General features: G+C 37.6%; 1 protein-coding gene across 1 annotated transcript in view; it reads left to right on the plus strand.

Annotated features, from left to right (window-relative positions):
* The window catches only part of LOC136267015 (uncharacterized), a 176,550-nt gene that overhangs the window by 121,342 nt on the left and 29,767 nt on the right, over positions 1-25,441 (plus strand). The window contains exons 18-23 of the mRNA XM_066062065.1: positions 5,497-5,775; positions 11,954-12,214; positions 18,681-18,947; positions 19,044-19,313; positions 19,362-19,628; positions 19,670-19,948. Of these exons, the coding sequence (XP_065918137.1) occupies positions 5,497-5,775; positions 11,954-12,214; positions 18,681-18,947; positions 19,044-19,313; positions 19,362-19,628; positions 19,670-19,948 (1,623 nt within the window). The remainder of the gene's footprint in view (positions 1-5,496; positions 5,776-11,953; positions 12,215-18,680; positions 18,948-19,043; positions 19,314-19,361; positions 19,629-19,669; positions 19,949-25,441) is intronic.

Raw genomic sequence — 25,441 nt, forward strand, 5'->3', positions numbered from 1 at the left:
AAATTTTTGCCATTAACCTACCATCACAGCCATTTCTTAGCCGCCACCTTGGATTTCACATCTTTTTTCATCATGGCCTTTTTAGGGGCCGCACCTTTTTTTACAACTTGGCTGTTTTTGATTAGATATCACTTCTTTTTGTATTTGTATATTGCAAAGCCGGCCTATAGCTGGCTTTGGGGCTTTTTTAACCCATCTCTATTTTTTTATTTACCACAGGAAGAAGAAAAGAACTTAAAGATGATTTTTAATACCTCAACTATTTTTGATTCCATTATAGTAATTATACAAATTATATACATATATTTATTAAATGTCAATTATTCCCCACAGGATAATTTCTTTGCATCTGATCTCTCTACTGGGTGACTTGAAATGTAGCTGAACTACAGGATGGTTTCTTTGTAGCTGACCTCTCTACAAGGTGACTTGTTTCTAGTTCATCTCTCTATAAAGAGGTTTGTTTGTAACTGAACTCTCTGCAAGGTAATTTGATTGTAGCCAAGCTTTCTACAGGCTTCTTTCTAGCTAATCTCTATATAGGGTAACTTGTTTGTACCATGAACTTTCTACAGAGTGGGTTCTTTGGAGCTGAACTCTCTACAAGGTGACTTGTTTTAGCTTATCTCTCTACAAGATGACTTCCTCTAGCTGATCTCTCTACAATGTGACTTGTATCTAGCTGAACTATCTACAGGATGATCTGTTTGTAACTGAAATCTCTACAGGGTAACTTGTTTCTAGCTGAACTCTCTACAGAGTGTGTTCTTTGTAGCTGAACTCTCTACAGGGTGATTTGCTTTTAACTGAATTCCCTATATTGTGTCTAGTTTCTAGCTCATCTATCTACAGGGTGATTTGTTTGTAGCTGAACTCTCTACAGGGTGATTTATTTCTACCTGATCTCTCTACAGGGTGATTTGTTTCTAGCTTATCTCTCTACAGGATGGTTTCTTTGTCACTGAACTCTCTACAAGGTGACATGTTTCTAGCTGATCTCTCTACAAGGTGACTTCGTCGAGCTGATCTCTCTACAGGTTGATTTGTTTGTAGCTGAACTCTCTACAGGGTGATTTATTTCTATCTGATCTCTCTACAGGGTGATTTGTTTCTAGCTGATCTCTCTACAGGATGATTTCTTTGTCACTGAACTCTCTACAAGGTGACATGTTTCTAGCTGATCTCTCTACAAGGTGACTTCGTCGAGCTGATCTCTCTACAGGGTGATTTGTTTCTAGCTTATCTCTCTACAGGATGGTTTCTTTGTCACTGAATTCTCTACAAGGTGACATGTTTCTAGCTGATCTCTCTACAAGGTGACTTCGTCGAGCTGATCTCTCTACAGGTTGATTTGTTTGTAGCTGAACTCTCTACAGGGTGATTTATTTCTATCTGATCTCTCTACAGGGTGATGTGTTTCTAGCTGATCTCTCTACAGGATGGTTTCTTTGTCACTGAACTCTCTACAAGGTGACATGTTTCTAGCTAATCTCTCTACAAGGTGACTTCGTCGAGCTGATCTCTCTACAGGTTGATTTGTTTGTAGCCGAACTCTCTACAGGGTGATTTGCTTGTAACTGAATTCCCTATATTGTGTCTAGTTTCTAGCTGATCTATCTACAAGGTGATTTGTTTGTAGCTGAACTCTTTACAGGGTGATTTGTTTCTAGCTGAACTCTCTACAGGATGGTTTCTTTTTTACTGAACTCTCTACAAGGTGATTTGTTTCTAGCTGATCTCTCTACAAGGTGACTTCCTCGAGCTGATCTCTCTACAAGTTGATTTGTTTGTAGATTAACTATCTACAGGGTGATTTGTTTGCAGCTAAACTCTCTACAGGGTGGTTTGTTTGTAGCTGAACTCTCTACAGGATGGTTTGTTTGTTACTGAACTCTCTACAGGGCAACTTTTTTCTAGCTGATCTCTCTACAAGGTGACTTCCTCTAGCTGATCTCTCTATAGGGTGACTTGTATCTAGCTGAACTATCTACAGGATAATCTGTTTGTTGCTGAAATCTCTACAGGGTGACTTGTTTCTAGCTGATCTCTCTATAAGGTAGCTTGTTTCTAGCTTAACTCTCTACAGGGTGATCTGTTCATAGTTGAACTCTCTACAGGTTTATTTGTTTGTAGCTGAAATCTCTTGTTTCAAACTGATCTCACTGTAGGGTAACTTGTTTGTAGCTGAACTCTCTACAGGATGGTTTCTTTGTAGCTGATCTCTCTACAGGGTGACTTGTTTCTAGCTGATCTCTCTACAGAGTGACTTGTTTCTAGCTGATTCCTGGATGACTTGTTTCTAGCTGATCTCTCTACACGGTGACTTGTTTCTAGTAACTCACTATAGGGTTATCTGTTTGTAATTGAACCCTCTACAGGATGGTTTCTTTGTAGCTGATCTCTCCACAGGGTGACTTGTTTCTAGCTGATCTCTCTACAGGTTGACTTGTTTCTAGCTGATCTCTCTACAGGGTGACTTGTTTCTAGCTGATCTCTCTACAGGATGACTTGTTTCTAGCTGATCTCTCTACACGGTGACTTGATTCTAGCTGAACGCTCTATAGGGTTTTCTGTTTGCAATTGAACTCTCTACAGGATGGTTTCTTTGTAGCTGATCTCTCTACAGGGTGACTTGTTTCTAGCTAATCTCTCTACGGGGTGACTTGTTTCTAGCTGATCTCTGGATGACTTGTTTCTAGCTGATCTCTCTACACCGTGACTTATTTCTAGCTGAACTCTCTGTAGAGTTATCTGTTTGTAATTGAACTCTCTACAGGATGGTTTCTTTGTAGCTGCTCACTCTACAGGGTGACTTGTTTCTAGCTGATCTCTCTACAGGGTGAAATTGTTTCTGGCTGAACTCACTACAGATGATTTGTTTGCAGCTGAACTCTCTACATGGTGGTTTCTTTGTAGCTGAACTCTCTACAAGGTGATTTCTTCTAGCTGATCTCTCTACAGGGTGATCTGTAGCTGAACTTTCTACAGGGTGATTTGTTTGCAGCGGAACTCTTTATATGATGGTTTCTTTGTATGTACAAGGTAACTTTTTCTAGCTGATCTCTCTATAGGGTGACTTGTTTGTAGCTGAACTATCTGCAGGGTGATTTGTTTGTAGTTGAACTCTCTACAAGGTGATCCTTCTAGCTGATCTCTCTACAGGATGACTTTTTCTAGCTGAACTCTCTACAGGGTGATCTGTTCATAGCTGCACTCTCTACAGGGTGATATGTTTGCAGCTGAACTCTCTACATGGTGGTTTCTTTGTAACTAAACTCTCTATAAGGTGATGTCTTGTAGCTGATCTCTCTACTGGATGACTAATTGTTTCTAGCTGATCTCAATATAGAGTTAAAACTTTCTCTATAGAGTTATAACATGTTTGTATAGCTGAACTCTTTACAGAGTGGTTTTTTTTTGATTGGTTGCTGAACTCTCCAGCTACACGGTGACTTGGTTGTACTACAGAATGACTTGTTTGTAGCTGAACTCTCTACAGAGTGAGTTACTTGTAGCTGAACATTGCTTAAAGTGACTTGTTTGTAGCTGATCTAGATGAACTCTCTACTGGGTAGCTTTTTTTGTAGCTGAACCCTTTACGCAGTGATTTGTCTGTAGCTGAATTCTCTACAGAGTGACTTGTTGTAGCTGAACTCTCTACAAGGTGACTTGTTTATCGCTGAATTCTCTTCAGTGTGACTTATGATGTTCTGAATCTCTACAGCAACATATTTGTAGCTGAATTCTCTACAGGGTGACTTGCTTGTAGCTGAATTGTGTATAAAATTAACTGTATGTAGCTGAACTCCCTACAAAATAACTTGCAATGTAATATAATTCTATAATGGAGTAAGTTATAAACGTAGCTGAATGCTTTATTAGGGTGGCTGTTCTATTAGAGTATCTCGATCTCGCATATGCTACACGTAGTTGGCTTTGGAATCATAACTCAGTGGTTTGTAATCCGATTCTTCTGTAATACTGCATGGACTTTCTATGATAATTATTCCAGCCACACACCGATTTTCAGCTCACTACTCTAGGCGGTTTGCCTGGTAGGCTGAAAACTATTAGTTGTTTATTCATAAAAATCGATCACGTAATTGTGACACAGGTTGGGTTTTGTGTTATATCTCGATGGCCTTTAACTGGATTCCTTTCAAACTATAAAACGGCACTCCTACGATAGTTACTCCATCTACATAGCAATTTTCAGCTCATTCCTTCAAGTGGTTTACCCTGTGGGCGTGACAGACCTTCGACCTTATTTTACGCAAATAATCGGTCATAACTCCGTGAATGTTCATCGGATTCCTACCAAACTTGGTACTGAGATTCGCCTTAATGAGCCCTTTACGTGTGCCAAATTGCAGCCCGATTGAAGCACGCATTCGTGTTTTATTTCGGATTTTGCAAAGTGTGCAAAAAGAAGTAGTAGAAGAAAAAAACGAAGAATAAAAACCCTAACTTTGGCCGCTCGTATCTCGGAAATGGCTGGAGCGGTTTTCTTCAAATTTGGAATGTGGACTTCCCTACCTAGCCGGCACTTCTGTAGCAACTTTGGTTTCAATCGGATGAGGAATTACGGAGCTACAAATGTGTGAAAATTGCGTTTACTTTCTTCCTGTAAATATACTCACGGTGTGGCGCACCGGCTTCTTGGGCTGCACGACACACTACCGTGTGTCTTGATATACGTATAGCTGAACTGTCTTCAGGGAGACTTTTAATGTAGCTGACTTATAACTTAGTTTACAGAATGATTATTTTGTAGCTGAATTCTTTACAGGGTGACATGTTTGTACACTGTACTAAACTCTCTACAGATTGACTTGTTATGTGCTGAACTTTCTACATGGTGACTCTAAACACTCTAATACAATAAGTTATCTGACTGTTTTAATAGGGTGACTACACTATTGAGGTAGGACAGATACAGAAGACAGGGTGGTTATCCCATTGTACTGGTAACTCAATAGGTTTAAGCCTTTTGTGAATGACTGTTAATACTGTAACTCTGTGACTGTTTATAGCATTCTAACTGAACCTGGTACCAAGATTCACCTTTAAATCTATATAATTTATGTGTATCAAATTTCAAGGCAATCAGGTAATGTTTTTGCATTTTATGGCAGCTTTAAAAGTGTGCAAAAAGACAAAGAAAAATAAATAAGAAGATACTATAAAAAAACATGAAAAAATTAAGTCAATTTTTGAAGGCTTGTAACTCCGGAATGTCTGGAGCAAGTTTGCTCAAATTTGGTATGTGGACTTCTGAAGTTGGAAAAAGGTTCCATAAAAGAATAACATGGAGCTACTATATGCATGCATGAAAATCATGTTATTGTTCTACCAGTCAATATGTGACATGCCAGCTTATTGGGCTACATAACACACTACCATGCGTCTCAATACCGTGGCTACATATATAACTTAATCCCATAAACATTTGTACACGTGTACATATAGAGTGTAGTCTGTTGCTTCTCCATACAGGTCAGTTATCTGTTAGTGTTACACAAACTAATCCAGTTGTTGGTGAGAGAGGAACTGCTCAGTTCAGTGCTACAGCAAGTGGTGTAAATAAGGAAAATTTTGTGTATAAATGGAGGAAGAGAAATAGTAACAATCTTCCTAATAAGGTGTCTGGTGTTAATGGAGAAGTGTTAACAATTCCTACTCTTGTTGAATCTGATGAAGGAGCATATTATTGTACTGTTACTAATCAGTGGGGAAATAGTGTGAGGAGTAATGATGTCATTTTGAGTGTTCAAGGTACGTGCACCTGTATGTATACAAATCAAGAGCAAGATTATAAAATGGCTAGTATAAACTGTTAATGCCATAATTGTATATAAGGACACACAGTAGTTGTGTGTTGTGTGGCCAAGAAAGCTAGCATGCCACACTATGGATATATTAACAGGAAGAAAATGTGTAAAATGCACCATGCCATGTTTCCATTATGGCTGCCAACCAGGTGTGTAACACATGCCACACAACAAACTTGATCAAAATCTGTTCAACCATTCTTGAAAAGTGAGCAGTCAAAGAGCCAAATTTTTTCTTCTTTTTAAACTGACTCTGCAAAATAGTTATTAAACAAAAACTTGTAACTTGATTGCTTTAATTTAGTGCAGATAAAGAATGTATAAAGATTAATGTACATGCCAATTTTGCTGCAAATCCTGTAGATATTGTAAGTGGTGTTCCACCGATAATCGGATCGGTATCAAATCAGCGCCGATATTAGCATTTCTGGCAAATCAGTATCGGTTGCTGTATCACTCTGATATGCCGATATTTTACTGTAGAATTAAGCTGAGCTGCCTAGAGCAAACAATACAAAGCAAGGCAACCACAGGATCACTCACGTGAGTAAACTGCTTACATATATCACATGATGTAGTCTAAACATCTAGAACAATGTTACAATGACTGGTCGTGTTAAAAAAAGTGCTGTGTGAGATTACTTCATGATTAACGTTGCTGATGAAAGTAACGTTTCGTGCTCTCTCAGTCCAGCAGATGTTCCCGGAAGTGGAAAAGATGTTAAAAGTTATAATACAAGCAACATGCATTACCATATTGAAACTAAGCATCCCGATGAGTTCACACAATTACAAGCCAAAGAGAAGGGAGAAAAAGAACAAGGCAAGAGTAGTAGCTCAAGTATCAGTGGGAGTAGTGACTAGACAACAATCATGGAATCTTTCGCAAAATCCCAGCCTTTGGCATTTGACAACCTGAGAGCTAAGGAAATTATATTACTAAGATGAATAGGTGAAATGATAGCACTTGATAACGAGCCATTTACTGTAGTGGGTCACACTGGGTCTAGTCGATTGTTGAAGCATATATAGCTCCGTTACAATATTCCTTCTGACAAATACTTCTCCAAAACATTGATACCAGAAATGTATCCGAAGGTTTGTGCAAAAGTAAGAGATTTCCTTTCTTCTGTATCCCATATTAGTGTAACAACAGATACTTAACTCAGTTGCACAAGATTCGCATATTAATTTAACATGTCACTACATTGCACCAGATTTTATCCTGCAACAAGTTTGCTTGCGCGCAGCTCCTTTCATTGATCATCATACTGGTGAACGTATCGGATCCATGATTACAAAGTGATTAGATTCCAGGAGTTTAAGTGACAAAATACATGTTGTAGTAAGGGACAATGGTAGTAATTTTGTAGCTGGGCTGAGATGCAGACATTCCTAGCTTTGGGTGTTTGGCCCATACTCTGCAGTTGGTGGTTAAGGATGGTTGTTTAGCCCCACCAGTAGTGGTTGATCTCATGGCGGGACATTATAAGCATTCAAATATAGCATTGCAGTCATTGTTGAGGATTGAAGAACAGTTAGGGCTGTCACCAGAAAGATATTAATCTAGGATGAGCCCACCAAATGGAATACAATCTTCAAGGCCGGAGGAGACGGTCCGGTTGGTCAGGCCTGAGCCGGACCAATAATCTGGAGCTGAACCATCTAGCTGACCAGCTTGAACTATATTACTCTCATGCAATCTGGATGATCATATATACATGTAGCCGAGTACATTCTATAGATGTTATTGAAAATGTACGACACAAGTAGTTACCTAGTTCCTCAGCCTAACTAAAGCACAAAACTACACGTGTAGTACCTCCAATTACCTTACAGTACAGCACAAGCATTCATATTGTTTTGCACAGAAATGATTGTGGGCTCTAAGTACAGTATCACGTGTGCTGACAGTTGGCATTTATCACATGTAAGGCAGGTGCCTTCTTTGATTCTAAATCTGCACACTTACATCACAATTCAATCAATCATTAGCATTCCTTAGCTTGTCTCTCTTGGCTTCTTGTACTGGGCAAAGGGCTGGCAGTGACAAACCAGGTGACTCATTCCGTGGCAAGAAGCTGTACACCCATACATTACGGCATGGCGGCCATCTGGATGAGATTTTGAGTAGAAATCACTCCTCTTCAACTACCCACTCGTCCTGTTGAGATACTGAGCAAACTCAGTCTCACCCATATCACGCCATTTTTGTTGGTCTCGTGACTGTCCACCAGTATATTTACGTGACGATCAGTTCACTACATACAAACCAGTATAGTAGTATACTGCATTTTTGTAGCTGTGTAACTTTTTATTGTAACAGTGTGAATTCACTGTATAGCTACAGCTAACTGCCTAGTCGATTAATTATATCCTAGCTAAAGGTGGCCATGCTGCATGGGTTCCTTGTGCAATTTGGAGGAAAAGTTGCGTTGCTAGCTAGTTTTACTTTAAAATTTAGCATCAATTTTAAATTTTAAGGTATTTCCAAGCCTTTAAATTGTACAAATTCTGCACCTCCTGGGGGTTACATCCCCAGAACCCCTCGAACTTCTAATTGCTATAACTAAATGAACCATACGGCACGTTTCATGCTGTGTCCCCTGTATGTCAGGTCTACAAGTATACATGAAAGTCTGAAGAACAACAGATAGGCTTGAGCATATTTATATAGCTAGCTAGCAGTGAAATATCACTAAAATTACATATCTGAGTGTTTAATTTTCTTGTGGGGAAATCCCCCAGACCCCCCTAGAATGCTTGTGCTTTGCACTTTGCAGAGCAGCAACTCCTTTCTCATTGGCAAGTATATAGTAGCAATTTCAACATTATAGACAATGGCCTGACCAACTCAAGTTTCCCTCCTCCGGCCCTGAATCTTTTATATGTTGCAAAGACTGGTGGAGCTGAGAATAGCAATTACTGCTGCTGGAGTAGAGCTGGATGTTCCTGTTGAGCTAACAAGCTCAAATTGGTTGCTAACAGAAAGGTAGTGAAAATTATACAGATCTATGAAGAAGCTACACATGAAGCCAGTGGTAATTACGCTACTGCTGCTGTTGTTATCCCAGTTGTTAACAGTATAATGCGTTCTTTGGAAATAAGTGATAGTGATGCAGTAGTGACGAGAATGAAGAAAGAGATGCTGAGATCATTGAGGAAGCGTTACAGGCTGATGGAATCTAATGAGTACTATGCTATAGCCACTTTATTAGATCCTAGATTCAAACAGAGAGTGTTTTCATCTTCATCTTCAGCTGCTTTAGCCAAACGGATGCTAATTGCTTCACACGAGAGAATGGAAGATCACGAGGAGCAAAGTTGTACCATTGTTACAAAATGTGCAAGGTTAGATCGAGATGATAGCAGTAGCAGTACTGCTACTAAGAAGAGGTCATCTCTGTTATTAAATATTGTGAGGAGCTCATGGATGAGAATTCTGAAACAGAAACTTCACCAGTGTCTACACAGTCTGTGGTTGATAAGTATCTTAAGGAACCAACACACCCAAGAAAATCAAATCCTCTTTTCTACAGGAAAAGTAAGCTAGAAGTTCACTTTTGTTCACAGCTTTAGCACTACGCTACCGTAAATCAGGAAAAATTCATTCTCAAAAAATTTTCATCAGTGGCTGTATCGATGAAAATTACAACGATGAATTATTTTTAACTATTATACGGATAATTCGCACATACAAATATTAACATACCTATAGCTAGTTATTCCATCAAAACTTTTCCATCGATTATGCAAGCAACGAAAATATGTACTGTTGAAATTTTAATAGAAGAAAATTTTCTATGTCGAAATTTTCCTGATTTACGGTACTTATGTGCACCTCCTACAAGTGTAATATCAGAGAGATTGTTTAGCTCAGCTTCTAACATATGTACTGACTTGCATAACCGCCTTTCTACTACAAAAGTGGAATACTTACTTTTCCTCAACCAAAATTTACGTAGAGTAAACTATGATTATTGATTGGTACAGTCAGTGTGTCATATAGTAACATCTTTAAACTTTAATAGGTTTTTGTGGTTCCTGTGTAATTGTCACTTGTAGTGTACTGATTGTCTATTGTCATTTGTTTTGTTATCACTAGTAGTTTTATTTTGTAGTCTTTGTACCTATAATGTAACATGTTACTTCATAACTGTCATAAACATATATCGGTATCAGTATCGATATCGGCAATGTAAAACATTGTGTATCGGTATCATATCGTATTGGCTTTTCTCTGTATTGGTGGATCACTAATTGTAAGTGTTATAGACATTAATGTTTTCATTCATGCCAAAGGAGTAAACTTATGCCATGGTTACAGAACAGAATAATTTGATGGTAGTGTGTGCATATGTAGGTTAACAGTAGTAGCAGCTAGTGCCTTTGGTGGTTATGGCATAGCAGTTACAAAATTACAAGGTGAAAAATAAAATGTAAAATTGCAGGCTAAAATACTGCAATAAAGTAGTCACCACAAGGTTAAAAACTGTGCAAATAATGCATGGTTTTAACCAGTGACATCCATACTAGAGATGCACCAATTTAATTTTTTTGATCTTAAATGATACCAATACAATCTAGGAAATGTATTACATCTTTATTACCAATCTACCGATATTTACTGATCTGACATTTTTATCTAATAAGTGATGACTCATCTGTTGTAGGTAATTTTATAATCTCAAGCTAAGCTTATTGGTCAATTGTTAGTTGAATGATGATCACAATATTGTTACTGGAATCAATACCAATGGTGGTGTGGATACCAGACAATCAACACCCACAAATACTATTATTATTATATTATTACCGTGCAGATTTCTGATGCACAGATCACAACAAACTAATTAAAATCAGCTATAATATACTTAATCAATTAATAATTGTTGCTAGACCAGCTAGTCTTTGCTTAAATTGATCAATGTCCTTAGAGTCAATCATGTATTGGGTTTTAATGCATGCTCCTAGCTACCAAGAATTGCCTGGAACTTGTAGACTGTTGTAGCAGAGGTTTTTATGCTCTGACTATTTGAGATGGTGCAGCACTATTCATTGTTTTCTCCCAAGACCTCTGGTAAGTTTAAGGGACTAGATTTCAGTAAAGAAACCAGTAAACTCGCACACATATTTCCATGGCTTTTCATAGTTGTCAATGGACATTCAGCAAAGAAATGGTAGAGTAAGCCACCAATGTTCAACCACCATTAGTCCAGATGCGATTTTTCTTTATACCCACAAAGAAAATTTCTGCTCTTGCTATTCATTTGGAGAGGTCTAGGTCATAAACTCTTGCATGTAAAATTTCAGACCTGCAAGTGACCTGTCCGAATGTTCTCAAATCTTGGACAAAAATATGTATTATCAGTTGAGTGGCAAACTGCTCATTATGCTTGAAGTTGATCAAGTCTTTCTGTGCTTGATATGAAAGAGCAACTTTTATACTCTCCAAATATATACAGATATTTGGCTTAGTCCTTATTGGCTGTGAATTACAAAGCTCCGAAGCCACCTCTGTCGTACAATCTTAAATTCGGCCACATGTGAAGCTCGTGCAAATCAGATAGTCACCTATATCAAATTCAAAGCTATTTTTATGAACATTGAGAGCATCAGCTACCGTTCAATAGTAAATAAATACATGCACGGTGACCGCACCTTGATTTTTGCCCAAATAGCTACATTGCATTTAGGCTTCTCTGACAGTAGCAGCCTAGTACTGCACCCAGCACACATATACATGATCCAAATCTACTTAAATGGGGTTTTGACTATCCCCTGTCTTAAAATGTCAAACGTTTCTCTCCAAAATGTCCTTTCACTATCACAACTCACCCCACCAGTCAGTTGACAACTGTTAGTATGAGAATTGTGAGAGAACTGGTAGAGGATCAATTACATATCAGTGGCAGACTAGGAATATTAGTGGAGGACAATGAAGTGATATTAGTAATAGAAATAACAGGAGACTTGTTGTGAGTAGCTTACAAGAGTCACAACAGTATAGGTGTGTAGTGTCCAATAAAGCTGGTGGTACAAGATAAAATGTTGCTACTATTACTGTGTTAAGTAGGTTTAGCTAACAGTTTTCTTTACATCTTTATTATATGTTATGCTAGAAATCACTACTCATCCTCAAGACAGACTAGTCCCAGTTGGTTCATCAGTCAGTTTAACATGTACATCATCAGTATCATCTGATGTGACATTCTCATGGACTAGTGATGGTAGAGATGTTACAGGACAATCAACATCAACTGGTGACACTAGTATTCTAACAATTACTAGTGTGAGGAGTAGTGATGCTGGTAGTTATGTGTGTACTGTGAGGAGTGGATCATTATCAGTGATGTCTAACACTGCTACCCTGACTGTCTATGGTAAGCATACATTACAGTGATAATTAAGATATAGAGGAATTTTATAACCCAGTACAATCAAAACTCACAGTAGTGAGTCGCGCAGCCAAGAAACTACAAAGCACACGCCACAATTAAAACATGGGGCCTCTACTGTGAGTTATTTATGTGTAGGGACAGTTTTGCAATAATATCCCTGAATTGCACAATCTCTCTCAATAAGTTTATACTGCGTTTTATGATTTTAAAAAAACTTAGTGTCATCGTTTTCTTCACTGTTAAAATGGGTTCTTCCGTGAACACCCCTCAGGGTGTTGTAAGTGCTGTTACAATCAAGACCCTCAGTGGGTGTTTCACTTGCACCCTTTAATGGTGTGAATAAAACACCTATGGGTGTTTCATGACTTTTAAAAGAAATGAATTACAATAGTTTCACCTATGGGGCAATATGAACTGTATCAAGCATAAACATGTATGTCTGTATGTAGCAATTGGTAAGCATTATAACTCTACAGTATAACATTGTAACACACATAACACACCTACTTGAATGATCTCTTACTCTATGTATGGTTTCTAATTTGTATTTAAAACTTAACCACCAAGCATCACTTCGATTGTGGGTTTTAGATACTTATTTACAAATTTTGTCATGTAAAACTGCAATAAGTGCGATAAGGTAAGTATACTTCACTTTTACTTAGTATTTACTGTTGTGTCACATATTCCCACAACAATTAGCACCTGGGGTGTAACTTAACACCCCCCCTCCATTTGTGCTTCCATGAACACCCATTTTACTGAACACCTCAGAAGCATACAATAATATACCCTAAAGGTGTGGGTGCATATAGAACTCCCCCATTAGGGTGTACAGGAGCACCCCATTTTTAACACAAGCGTATTTAGATATAATTTTCTTGCCATGTGTTTCAGCTATCATCGCATTATACCACTCAATACACTCGTGTTTCTACAGTACGTCTGAAACGAACGTTATCTAATACTGGATCGCCTCTACGCATATTTTCTCCATTCAAACCTCTAATCCGTACAATAACTTTTAAAGACACAATGTGGACACAAGCCCTAATGTCTGACAAATAAGTTGTGAAAGCATGCAGAGCCTTAAGTTACCTTGGGAAGGCATTTTAAGCAGAAATTTTTTTGACTCCATTCAGTGCCACGCCTCGTGCAAGCATTTATAATCGGCAGATGTTTTATAAACAAGGTGTGAAAGCCTAGAGAACATACAGACACCAGGGAAAGTGTAATTCATTAGTTAAGACTCCATTTAGTGCCATGCACCATACACGAATTATTTTGCAAGTTGTGTGGAATGACCAAACCTCATGTACAAAGTCACAAACCACATTTCAGACAAAAAGGTTGTTGCCGTACAGTATGCACATAATGAAAGCCATGACACAAGCTCCACCTTACTTAATGCTTTGTGGAAGAGTGAAACTGCCATGGACGTGTGAAACTGCTGTGACAACTACAAACAGAAAATAAGGTGATTCTAACTGCAGATAAGATGGCTGTGAAATCCATGAAATTTTTTTCCTTACAGTAGCTAAACATATATAACAATGGTATTACAACATGTAACAAAAATTTAATAAACATCACATCAAATAGTTAACACCAAAAGTGATGATGATGATGTAAGTGGCAAATGATAAGAGAGCCACAGCCATTTGGTACTTGGTCCATACACATTGTCAAATTCACTTGATCTCAGTTGCTGTCTGTTCCAAAATTACATACTATGACCATATCTGATTGCTAACATGTAAACTAGATGGTCTGTAAAAACCGTTAAGCGGGCATTAAACTAAAATCTGGATACTATGAAAATACACAACATCTTAACTGACTTGGGAATTAGTTTGGTCCCATCATAACAGTATGCCTTATCCTGGAAATTCAGAAAACATGAGATAATGCAATATTCCTTAGTACATAAACTGACCTGGAAATTCACAACACCCTTGATGTCACTACAGTTACATACACTGAATGCAGAAGAGAACACACAACTCCTCTGTTAACTGAAATTCACAACACTCCTGCCAGGTTCCAAGTTACATACCATGAACTACTATTGGATAAACCGCTATGACCAGATAGCCTGCAAAATTGACAAGCCGGAATTAAATACAATGCACCTAAAATCTGAGTATAGTAGAACCTCTCTTATCCAGGCAGTCTGGTACATACTACTGTCCATATCTCAGAAATATCTGTAACTATGAAATGCATGCTACTAAATCCAAGTAATGTTATTACTATCAATGGTGTAGTTTAGTGGGCAGAGGGGGGATTCACTACAGAGCATTCATGGTCACTCCCGTAGGTTGTAAATATGCATTATCACCTAGCAACCAAGTGTTATTATTAGTAGTAGAACAAACAAGCCACCAAATAGGTAAACAGCAACTTTTAAGCTCTCTCCCTGTGTTTATTTAAACCAAACTTCATTTTGGATAATAGAAGTCCGGACAAGTATGCAGACTCACCTGAAAATCCACAGTGTCCTTGATGTCACTACAGTCCACATACACTTGGCAATTGAGAGCTACAAAAGGAACACTAATAAAATTCCTCTGTATGTAAACCGACTTGAATCTTTGATCTTAGTTCCGGCAAGTTATGTATGCACCATGACCACATTCAACTACTACCACTGTTAATGAGTGATCCTGGAAATTCAGAAAACACCTGAGATAATAAACAACTATATTCCTTAGTATGTAGACTGACCTGTAAATTCACAACACCCTTGATGTCACTACAGTCTATGTACACTTGATTTGAGAACTACTAAAAGAACACACAAGATACTACAATTCCTCTGTATTTAAACTGACCTGCAATTCATGACTCAGTTTCTGCCTGGTACCAAGTTATGTCATGTACCATGACCATATCTAATTATTTTAACTGCTGCTGCTATAGTGGTGAACTGCATGCTATGACCAGATTACCTGTAAAAACCAACAGGTGGGCATTGAATATATTACACCTGAAATCTGTCACTTTTTGCACAAATGACGCATTTAAGGATTTACAAGTTGGCTGGTTTTAACAGGTGACTGGAGACCTGGTTTCACTACGTATTAATTTAGTTTAGGCCAGTAGCTATGCAGTATAAATGAGTAAATACAAACATTACACATGTTACATTCGCCTACTTCTTCCGCCTGCAGGCAAAGTTCCCAGACTTTTGACGATGCAAGTGGCAAGTGGTAGTTGCCTTGTCGACAATCCCGCCATGAGGTATTAAATATATACCGGATTTTGCTGCTACTTAGAACTTTTCGGTGAATTTGCACTGCACACCTCTAAAAAACCTATCACATAAATGTGGTTACTCAGTGTGTGGAAATGTGACACTTTACACACCAACTTTATCTTTCTTCATTCCTCATTTTGTTCTTATCCTTCAAGCGGTGTGCATCGCATTACAATTAGTCTAAAGTACGCCTCACCACTGAAATCCAGCTCAATACCAAAAAATTGCTTCTTATTAGTGCTACGGCTTTACTTCTCTGTCTCGACTTGGACTGCCATTAAACATTCATTTTAAACCACATACCACGTGTTTTCACGCTTGAGGTGCTACAGGGACTTTCCAAGAGACTTCCCCTAAATAGACTATGTGATAATTGTCACAATGCAGTACATGTACTTTAATAATAGTATTATTATAAGCTGTCTACAATTGTTTGTGCGCTGCTAAAGTCATTTGTGTGATGGCAATTATTGTCGGGCAAAGAATGCGAGAGGAACTATGATAGTCAGTAGGAGTAAATCCCACCCTAGCTATGCCCAGAGGGGCATTAACTAGCTTTATCTTACAGCTACTGTATGTTGCTGATACATCAGGGGCACCACAGCAAAGGTAGCAGTGGTAGCTAAGGTCCCTACTGATATAGAGGCCAGGATAGTTGAACAAGAGGTCATTCACAAAGATTCCAACACTAATTGCAAGCTCACTTTGATGTTTATCCTTTTTTCCTCAACTCTTAAAATGCGGAACAGTTACCAGCTACAGTTGTTGAAGGAACAAACGTAGAAGATTTTAAGAAGAGAGTATTGAAATATTTTTGTATTAACCTAGCTACTGTATAAATTTTGTGTAATTGTTTGTATCTGTACATATAGATTCTCCATTTTGGGAGGTTCGCACAGTATTTAAATAAATAAACATGTAATGATGATGAGATGGCTAATTATTCTGCTCAGTGGGCAAGGGAGTCTGCATGGGGGCATGCTCCCTCAGCAAAGCATAAGTACTGCAACTTTTAGTTTTAACTTGATTGCTACATCAAGTTTGAAAGTTGTTTAATTTCAGTGGTGATCAAGGTTGTGATCTCATACACTGGTTGCATATACTGTACTCTGATGTCCTTTTGGGTGTGCAGTACTGTTTCCATCTCCCCAGGTCTTGATGATTGATCATGAGTCCTCTAATCCTTTCTCTGCTACTCCAATCCTGAAGCTGTGACCACAATGTTACAATTGGTTATATGAAAATAACAATTAATCAATTAAGGACTCTCTATATTAAAAAATATTATTTTAACTATCGTCCAAGTTGTGTATCCACGCAATCTATATTGTTACATTTGTATGCTCGATATATACATCCATGTACTATGAGAAATGTGCATGAGGTAGGTCTATAGCTATGTTTTATTGCTGAATTATCTGATACCTTATTGCTTTACCTCCAGCCTCTACATCTTCTATAATGTGACCTAGATAATCCCCAAACCTTCAAATAATTGTGAATCCAGTAACACAAAATAAGAACACCATGAACTATTGCAGACACCCATGACTTGCTAATTACACTAGCTTAATTTTGAGCATGCATAAGGTGCCTAAAGTATGATGTACTACAGATGTGAGATACTGTATTGAATGTCGCAATAAAAATAAATCTATCTAATAGAACAGTCAAAAGCTAGCTGTGTAGTAACTTTGAACTGTATAATTAGGCACTTGACAATTATGCAAACATTTGAGCATAAGGTGTCTGAAACTTTTACCACACGCAGATATGAGATATTGTAGTAAAAGAATCAGGATAGATCTACTCTAATAGAAAAGTCAGTATATTCATATTCATACTTCTGGTGTAATAAAACAGTCAGTAGTTATCCATGCCTTTTCAAGATGAAAGTAATCAACGGGTGTATCCCAAGATAATATTATACATTTTACTTGCTCATTTTCAAATATCATCTGCCTTTTTACCAATTTATTGTTCCCTCAATGAGTCTATCACTGACAAAATGAGTGATATCCACCCCAAAAAACACCTTTGCTGTAAAAAAGTCGCGTCCATGAAACTACAAGTACTTGTAAAACAGCTCAGTGTTTGTAGAGAAAGACCTCATAAGAGTGAAAGTAACTGGCAACTGAAACAGCTGATATCTGAAGCGACCAAGAATGAATGTTGTACAATCAATTGCAATTAACAAAAATTTAACATTGAACTTTTATCATTCAGCTATGTTCTATATTCACTGTAGCTGCATCCTAAATTAATTTCTTTTAGCTCTAATTGACGGGTAATTTGGCCGCCTTTTATAATAGTTAGTCTACAGAGCACAAATTCACATGAATTGTTGTTATTAAATTTTTTACCATTGACCTACCATCACAGCCATTTCTTGACCGCCACCTTGGATTTCACATCTTTTTTCACCATGGCCTTTTAGGGGCTGCACCTTTTTTTACAGCTTGGCTGTTTTTGATTAGATTTATTCCTACTTGAACAACAATAACTAATTTAAAGAATGATTTATCTGCTCATCTCTTCCTCACAGGCTATAACTAATTGTATCATCCTGTGATGGGATTTGTGAAAAGCAGTCTTCCACACATCCAATTTTATGAACTTGTAAGACCATAAATTAGTGTTCAAGTAACATATAAACCTGAAAGTTTCTCTATCCATTAAGCTATATGTTGGTACTCATATCTGACCCCAGTCTGTAGTTATGAATTTTCAAAGTTGGTAAGTTGGATGTGTGTAGAAGACCCCTTAGTCACCTGTGAGTTTTACACAGTAATGATAAATAATAACAAAACTTTTTCAATAATCATGCATTATTCCCTTGTTCTTTATCTGACTTTTACAAAATGTTGGCTGTAAATGCATTGTATTATGGTTTAACTGCTCTTCAAATGTGAAATAAATCAACTAGAGCACCTGCCAGTTATTATACTTAAGTATACATAAAAGAAGGCAATTGAGAGTGAAATAAAATGTCCTTTGAGGGAGCGTATCTTAGTGTTGGCTGAGTAGATTTGGCATAAATTTTGAAAAGTCGGTTCACATTTTATTATTAGGGTAATTTCCACTCAGGTAGGTATTGGATGTATGAAATTGACATTTTATTGGTTCCTGCATAATAACAACATTTGACATGTTGTCCCAACAGTGATTAGTTTATTATATTAAACACAGGTCCTCCAGTGATTATAGATCACCCAACAGGTGGTGATGTACCAATAGGAAGAAGCATCACTCTCATGTGTAGAGCTAGTGGTCTAGGAACACTAGTATATTCCTGGGAGAGAAGATCTGGTAGTAGTTGCACTACTATTAACAATGCTAACAGTCCACCTTACACTACTAAAAGAAACATGGCAGTTGGACAGTACACATATAGGTGTATAGTAAGAAATGAGGCTGGATCAGTTGTGTCTAATAGTGCTACTGTGAATGTGTATGGTGAGTATCAAGACACATGGTAGTTTTCTGACTGTCCTGACTGTTTATGGTATGCAATCAAAGTATATTATTATATTTACCACTCCTCACACACAGGTCCTCCAGAGATCACAGATCACCCAACAGATGATGACATACCAATTGGAAGAAACATCACCCTCATGTGTAGAGCTAATGGTGTAGGAACACTAGTGTATTCCTGGGAGAGAAGAAGTTCTGGTAGTGGTTGGACTACTGTTAGTAATGATAGCACAACATCATACACTACTGATACAACACTGACTATTGGAGAGTACATGTACAGGTGTAGAGTGAGCAATGAGGCTGGATCAGTTGTGTCCAATAGTGCTACTATGAATGTGTATGGTGAGTATTGTCCTAACAGGTAAGACATAATGACACAAGTGTCCACAGGTCCTCCTACTATCACAACTCACCCCACCAGTCAGTTGAAAACTGTTAGTATGAGTGTTACTCTGAATTGTGAGGGAACTGGTAGAGGATCAATTACATATCAATGGCAGACTAGGAATATTAATGGAGGACGATGGAGTGATATTAGTAATAGTTATAACAAGAGACTTGTTGTGAGTAACTTACAAGAGTCACAACAGTACAGGTGTGTAGTGTCCAATGAAGCTGGTGGGACAAGATCATATGTTTCTACTGTTACTGTTTTGGGTAAGTTTATTGATTAATCATGATAAAACCTGTAACATTAGAGAAATACTCTCTCCAAGGAATCACTATTCATCCTCAAGACAGACTAGTCCCAGTTGGTTCATCAGTCAATTTAACATGTACATCATCAGTATCATCTGATGTGACATTCTCATGGACTAGTGATGGTAGAGATGTTACAGGACAATCAACATCAACTGGTGACACTAGTATACTAACAATTACTAGTGTGAGGAGTAGTGATGATGGTAGTTATGTGTGTACTGTGAGGAGTGGATCATTATCAGTGATGTCTAACACTGCCACCCTGACTGTCTATGGTAAGTATTAAAGCAATTATTACAAAAGTGTACACTACTATGGTGAGATATAGAGTAATTTTATAACCCAGTACAATATAACACGTTGAAACAAGATGATCAACTGATATGCAAAAAATTAATTCCTACAAAACTTGTCCAAAGTTTTCATAGTCAATCAATCAGTGTTTTTTTTATTAATGTAGAAATCCCTTGGATGCATTTCATGTTACTTTAAAAGTATGTTTGTGGTTGAGTGTACCCAATCAATACTGCCAAGGCTATTATGAGGCTGTGTTCTGTTTAATATTTATGACTGGATCTGTGAAAACCCAATACAATCATGCATTTTTCAAATTCCTGTTTATTAAATATTTATAATCTACTTAGTCAAGGAAAACTTTCAGCCTCAATTGCCAATAATTTTAGGAGTTACAACCCTACAAAGTAGTAACAACAGAAAAATCGATTTGTACAGCAAAAAAAATGTACAGCAAGTATATAGGGAAAATAAATCACAGGCACTTACAAAAAATGGTTGTAACTTACCAATGGATTACGGTACGGAGCTACGATTTTCACCATCATGGTTGGGAGTACACTATAAATGAATCCACATTATGAGTGCATGGCTATATCCAAAGGCAATATTTGTAGACAAAATTAGGTAATAAGAATAATTATGCTGCTAGAGTTTCAATTCACTACAATAGCAGCAGAGATATTTCAAAAAGAAAATTAATATTGGTATGAGTTGGCCACCTTGCACTACCAAATGGCACAACACACATTTTGATTAATCAGCTATATCTTCATACTAACTGTAGCTGTAAGTTTTGTACATTCAATAATTGTAATGATTTGTATAGGTATTTCTAGTATAGTGCTAAGCAAAAATCCATCACACAAACTGGTGTCAAATTATAATGGTAGAAATATCAATCTATTGTGAAAAATCATAATTTTCCTGTGCCTTAATTATACTCCCTGATGGAGGCTCTGCACTGTAATAAATACAATACAATGCAATATACAATTATAATCTTAATGGTACAAATACAAAATTATATAATTATATTTTAATTAATTAATCTTGCAAGCTTTTAAATTTCTGTTTTGCTTGTAGGATGTGCATGCAATTAGACTGTGTATGATATATATTTGGTAACATATTGCATGTGTGAGAATATTGCATGTGTGAGATGTAGACATTTACTATAGATATCCTTTTTATAATGAGTCATAAGTTTAAGGACTTATGATACTTGGTATAACATGCAGTTTCAATGGCCTATGTCTTCCCACTATGGATCTATTACCTTAAATGTGACTTAAAATGTGATTTCTAAAGAACATGTAATTTTCTTCAATGACTTATAAACCTCACATAAATTCAGTAATGGCTATACACATGCATAGGCAGCTCTACAAAGTGCATGTTATACATATATTATAGAGCACTCAGTACATTGTGACTGTTGGTAGGGTCCGCAACATGAAATCTCGACTTCCGAGAATCAACTACCAAACCACCCACAAGTGCTAGGCTTGGTACCACTTAGAAAATGCCAGATTGGCGTTATTTTGCATTAACGTCTTGTCGTGCAAATCGGCGAATATGCTTACAAATTACGAGATTTTTTGCTATATCTTTAAGGAAATGCATTTTCAAGCTACAATACGCACTCTCAACCTTTCTTATTAACTGTACTCTAAACTAAAACCATCAGTGGCTGCATTGTCTTGAGCAATTTCCAGCCGCAGCATCGCGAAAATGAAATTTCGGACTCAAAAAAAGTTTTGATGCCACTGGAGCACACAGTAGCAATGCCAAAGTAATCCTCCCAGGTCAAACTGGTCTGGCATGGGTCCAACTACTACCACACCAAATATCGAATTCCAAAATTGTTTGCCATCTGGCTGAACTCGACGACTGTCAAAAATTCGTCAAAAATGCCGATTTTATTCACTGACGGGAACTTTTACTGGCCAGATGTACTAGTTTACTTCTAAAAAACTTGCTAGACCCATAGCCAGTAACTTTTATTCATAGGATTGGTATGGCAGTTCTTCTATAGCGACCTCAAAATTTTCCAAATGCCATATTATTATTATTATTATTATTATTTATTACAGGTAATTTATAAGGCTAAACAGCCTGTTACACCTGATCAACAGGTACATGTAGACTAATTACATACATTTATACATAGTGTTAGATGAATATTGGTCAATCAATTTCTTAAAATCATCAACTGATGCTACACATGCTACTTCTTGGGGTAAATCATTCCATGGTTCAACAACTCTTCTTGTAAAAAAATATTTCCTGGCATCTGTTCTTGAAAAATATTTAAAATAATAGCTTAAATGTATGACCTCTGGTATGGGTAATGGGTGAAAAAGTAAAAAAATCAGAATGGTCTATATCATACTTATCATGTAGCATATCAAGACACACGGTAGTGTGTCGTGCGGCCCAAGAAGCCGGCGCGCAACCCCGTGAGTATATTGACAGGAAGAAAGAAAACGCAATTTTCGCACCTCCGTAGCTCTGTGCTTCCTCGATGAAACAAGACAAATTTTGCTGTGTACATTCCCTCCAACTTCAGCACTCCACATTCCAAATTTGAGTGAAATCGCTTCTGGCATTCCTGAGATATGCGACTTCAAAAATTCGCTTAGTTTCTTCGTTTTTTTTTTCTTCTTATTTTTCTTCCTCTTTTCGCACACTTACAAAAACTGCTATAAAACGCGAACGCGTTATCCGATTGCCTTGACATTTGGCACACAGAAGAAGGGTATAAAGGCGCATCTCTGTACCAACTTTGGCTGGAATACCATAAACAGGCAAAGAGTTATGAGCGATTATGCACGAAAAATAACACCAATATGTTGTCATGCCTACAGGGTAAACCGCGTATGGGAAGAAGCTGAAAATCGGTGGGTGAATAGGTTAACTATTGAACCTCAAACCTTTTGTGGTTTGAAAGAAATCGAGCTAAAAACCAGGAAGATACAGCGAAAAAATCAACAGTGTGTAACAATTATGCAATCGAGATTAGCTAATTTATTTTTTTTTTTATTATTATTATTATTATTATTATTATGTTTGCCACGCCTACCAGATAAACCACTTGGGGTAATGCTTTGAAAATCGCTGTACAGATGGAGTTATCATCTTAGAAAGGCTCTTCAATGGTGTAGAAAAATCAGACTTAAAGCCACGGAGTTATAACACGAAATTCAACTTGGTGTAGCAAGTGCGAGATCGAGATACTCTAATAGAGCAGTCATCCTAATAGAGCAGTCACCCTGAACAGAATTCAAGAGATCAGTTAGAAATAAGTAACCTGTATAGAGATCAGCTACAAACAAATCACCCTGTAGAGAGTTCAGCTACAAACAATTCACCCTGTTCAGACATCAGTTAGAAGAAGTTTTCTTGTAGAGAGTTCAGTTACAAACAAATCACCCTGTTGAAAGATCAGCTAGAAGATGTCACCTTATAGATAGTTCAGTTACAAAGAAACCACCATGTAGAGAATTCAGCTACAAACTAGTGATCCTGTAGATACATCAGCTAGAAGAAGTTACCTTGTAGAGAGTTCAGCTACAAAGAAACCATTCTGTAAAGAGCTCAGCTGCAAACAAATCACCTATACAGAATTCAGCTACAAACAAATCACCCTGTAGAGAGATCAGCTAGAAGAAGTTACCTTGTAGATAGTTCAGCTACAAACAAATCATCCTGTAGAGAGATCAGCTAGAAGAAGTTACCTTGCAGATAGTTCAGCTACAAACAATTCACCCTGTACAGAGCTCAGTTAAAAGAGGTTTCCTTGTAGAGAGTTCAGCTACAGACAAATCACCCTGTAGAGAGATCAGTTAGAAGAAGTTACCTTGTAGATCGTTCAGCTACAAACAATTCACCCTGTAAAGAGATCAGCTAGAAGAAGTTACCTTGTAGAGAGTTCAGCTACAAAGAAACCATCACGTAGAGAATTCAGCCGCAAACAAATCATGTATAGAGAGTTCAGCTAGAAGAAGTTTCCTTGTAGAGAGTTCTGCTACAAACAAATCACCCTGTAGAAAGATCAGCTAGAAGAAATCACCTTGTAGAGAGTTCAGCTTCAAAGAAGCAATCATGTGAGAGTTCAGGTACAAACAAATTGTCCAGTAGAGAGATCAGCTAGAAGAAGTTACCTTGTAGAGAGTTCAGCTACAAAGAAACCATCATGTAGATAGTTCAGGTACAAACAAATCACCCTGTAGAAAGATCAGCTATAGAAGAAATCACCTTGTAGAGAGTTCAGCTACAAAGAAACTATCATGTAGAGAGTTCAACTACAAACAAATCACCCTGTAGAAACATCAGCTATAGAAGAAATCACCTTGTAGAGAGTTCAGCTACAAAGAAACCATCATGTAGAGAGTTCAGCTGCAAACAAATCACCTGTCGAGAGTTAAGCTACAAACAAATCTCCCTGTAGAGAGATCAGCTAGAAGAAGTCACCTTGCAGGGAGTTCAGTTACAAAGAAATAAACCATGTAGAGAGTTCAGCTGCAAACAAATCACCTGTAGAGAGTTCAGCTAGAAACAAGTCACCCTGTACAGAGATCAGCTAGAAACAAGTCACCCTGTACAGAGATCAGCTAGAAACAAGTCACCTTGTAGAGAGTTCAGCTAGAAGAAGTCACATTGTAGAGCTACAAAGAAACTACCATGTAGAGTTCAACTGCAAACAAATCACCCTGTAGAGAACTCAGCTACAAACAAATCGCCATGTAGAAAGATTAGCTAGAAGAAGTTACCTTATAGGGAGTTCAGCTACGAACAGATCACCCTGTAGAGAGTTCAGCTACAAACAAATCACCCTGTAGAGAGTTCAGCTACAAACAAATCACCCTGTAGAGAGTTCAGTTACAAAGAAACCACCATGTAGAGAGTTCAGCTGCAAAAAAAATCAATCACTCTGTTGAGAATTCAGCTAGAAGAAGTCACCTTGTAGAGAGTTAAGCTGCAAATAAATCACCCTGTAGAGAATTCAGCTACAAACAAATCACCCTGTAGAAAGATCAGCTAGAAGAAGTTACCTTGTAGAGAGTTCAGCTACAAAGAAACCACCATGTAGAGAGTTCAGCTGCAAACAAATCACCTGTAGAGAGTTCAGCTAGAAACAAGTCACCCTGTAGAGAGATCAGCTAAAAACAAGTCACCCTGTAGAGAGTTCAGCTAGAAGAAGTCACATTGTAGAGAGTTCAGCTACAAAGAAACTACCACGTAGAGAGTTCAGCTGCAAACAAATCATCCTGTAGAGAGTTCAGCTAGAAGAAGTCACCTTTTAGAGAGTTCAGCTACAAAGCAACCACCATGTAAAGAGTTCAGCTGCAAAAAACTCAATCACCTTGTAGAAAGATCGGCTAGAAGAAGTTACCTTGTAGAGAGTTCAGCTACAAAGAAACCACCATGTAGAGAGTTCAGCTGCAAACAAATCACCTATAGAGAGTTCA

The sequence above is a fragment of the Dysidea avara genome, chromosome 9 (genome assembly GCF_963678975.1).
Source record: "Dysidea avara chromosome 9, odDysAvar1.4, whole genome shotgun sequence".
Lineage (NCBI taxonomy): Eukaryota > Metazoa > Porifera > Demospongiae > Dictyoceratida > Dysideidae > Dysidea > Dysidea avara.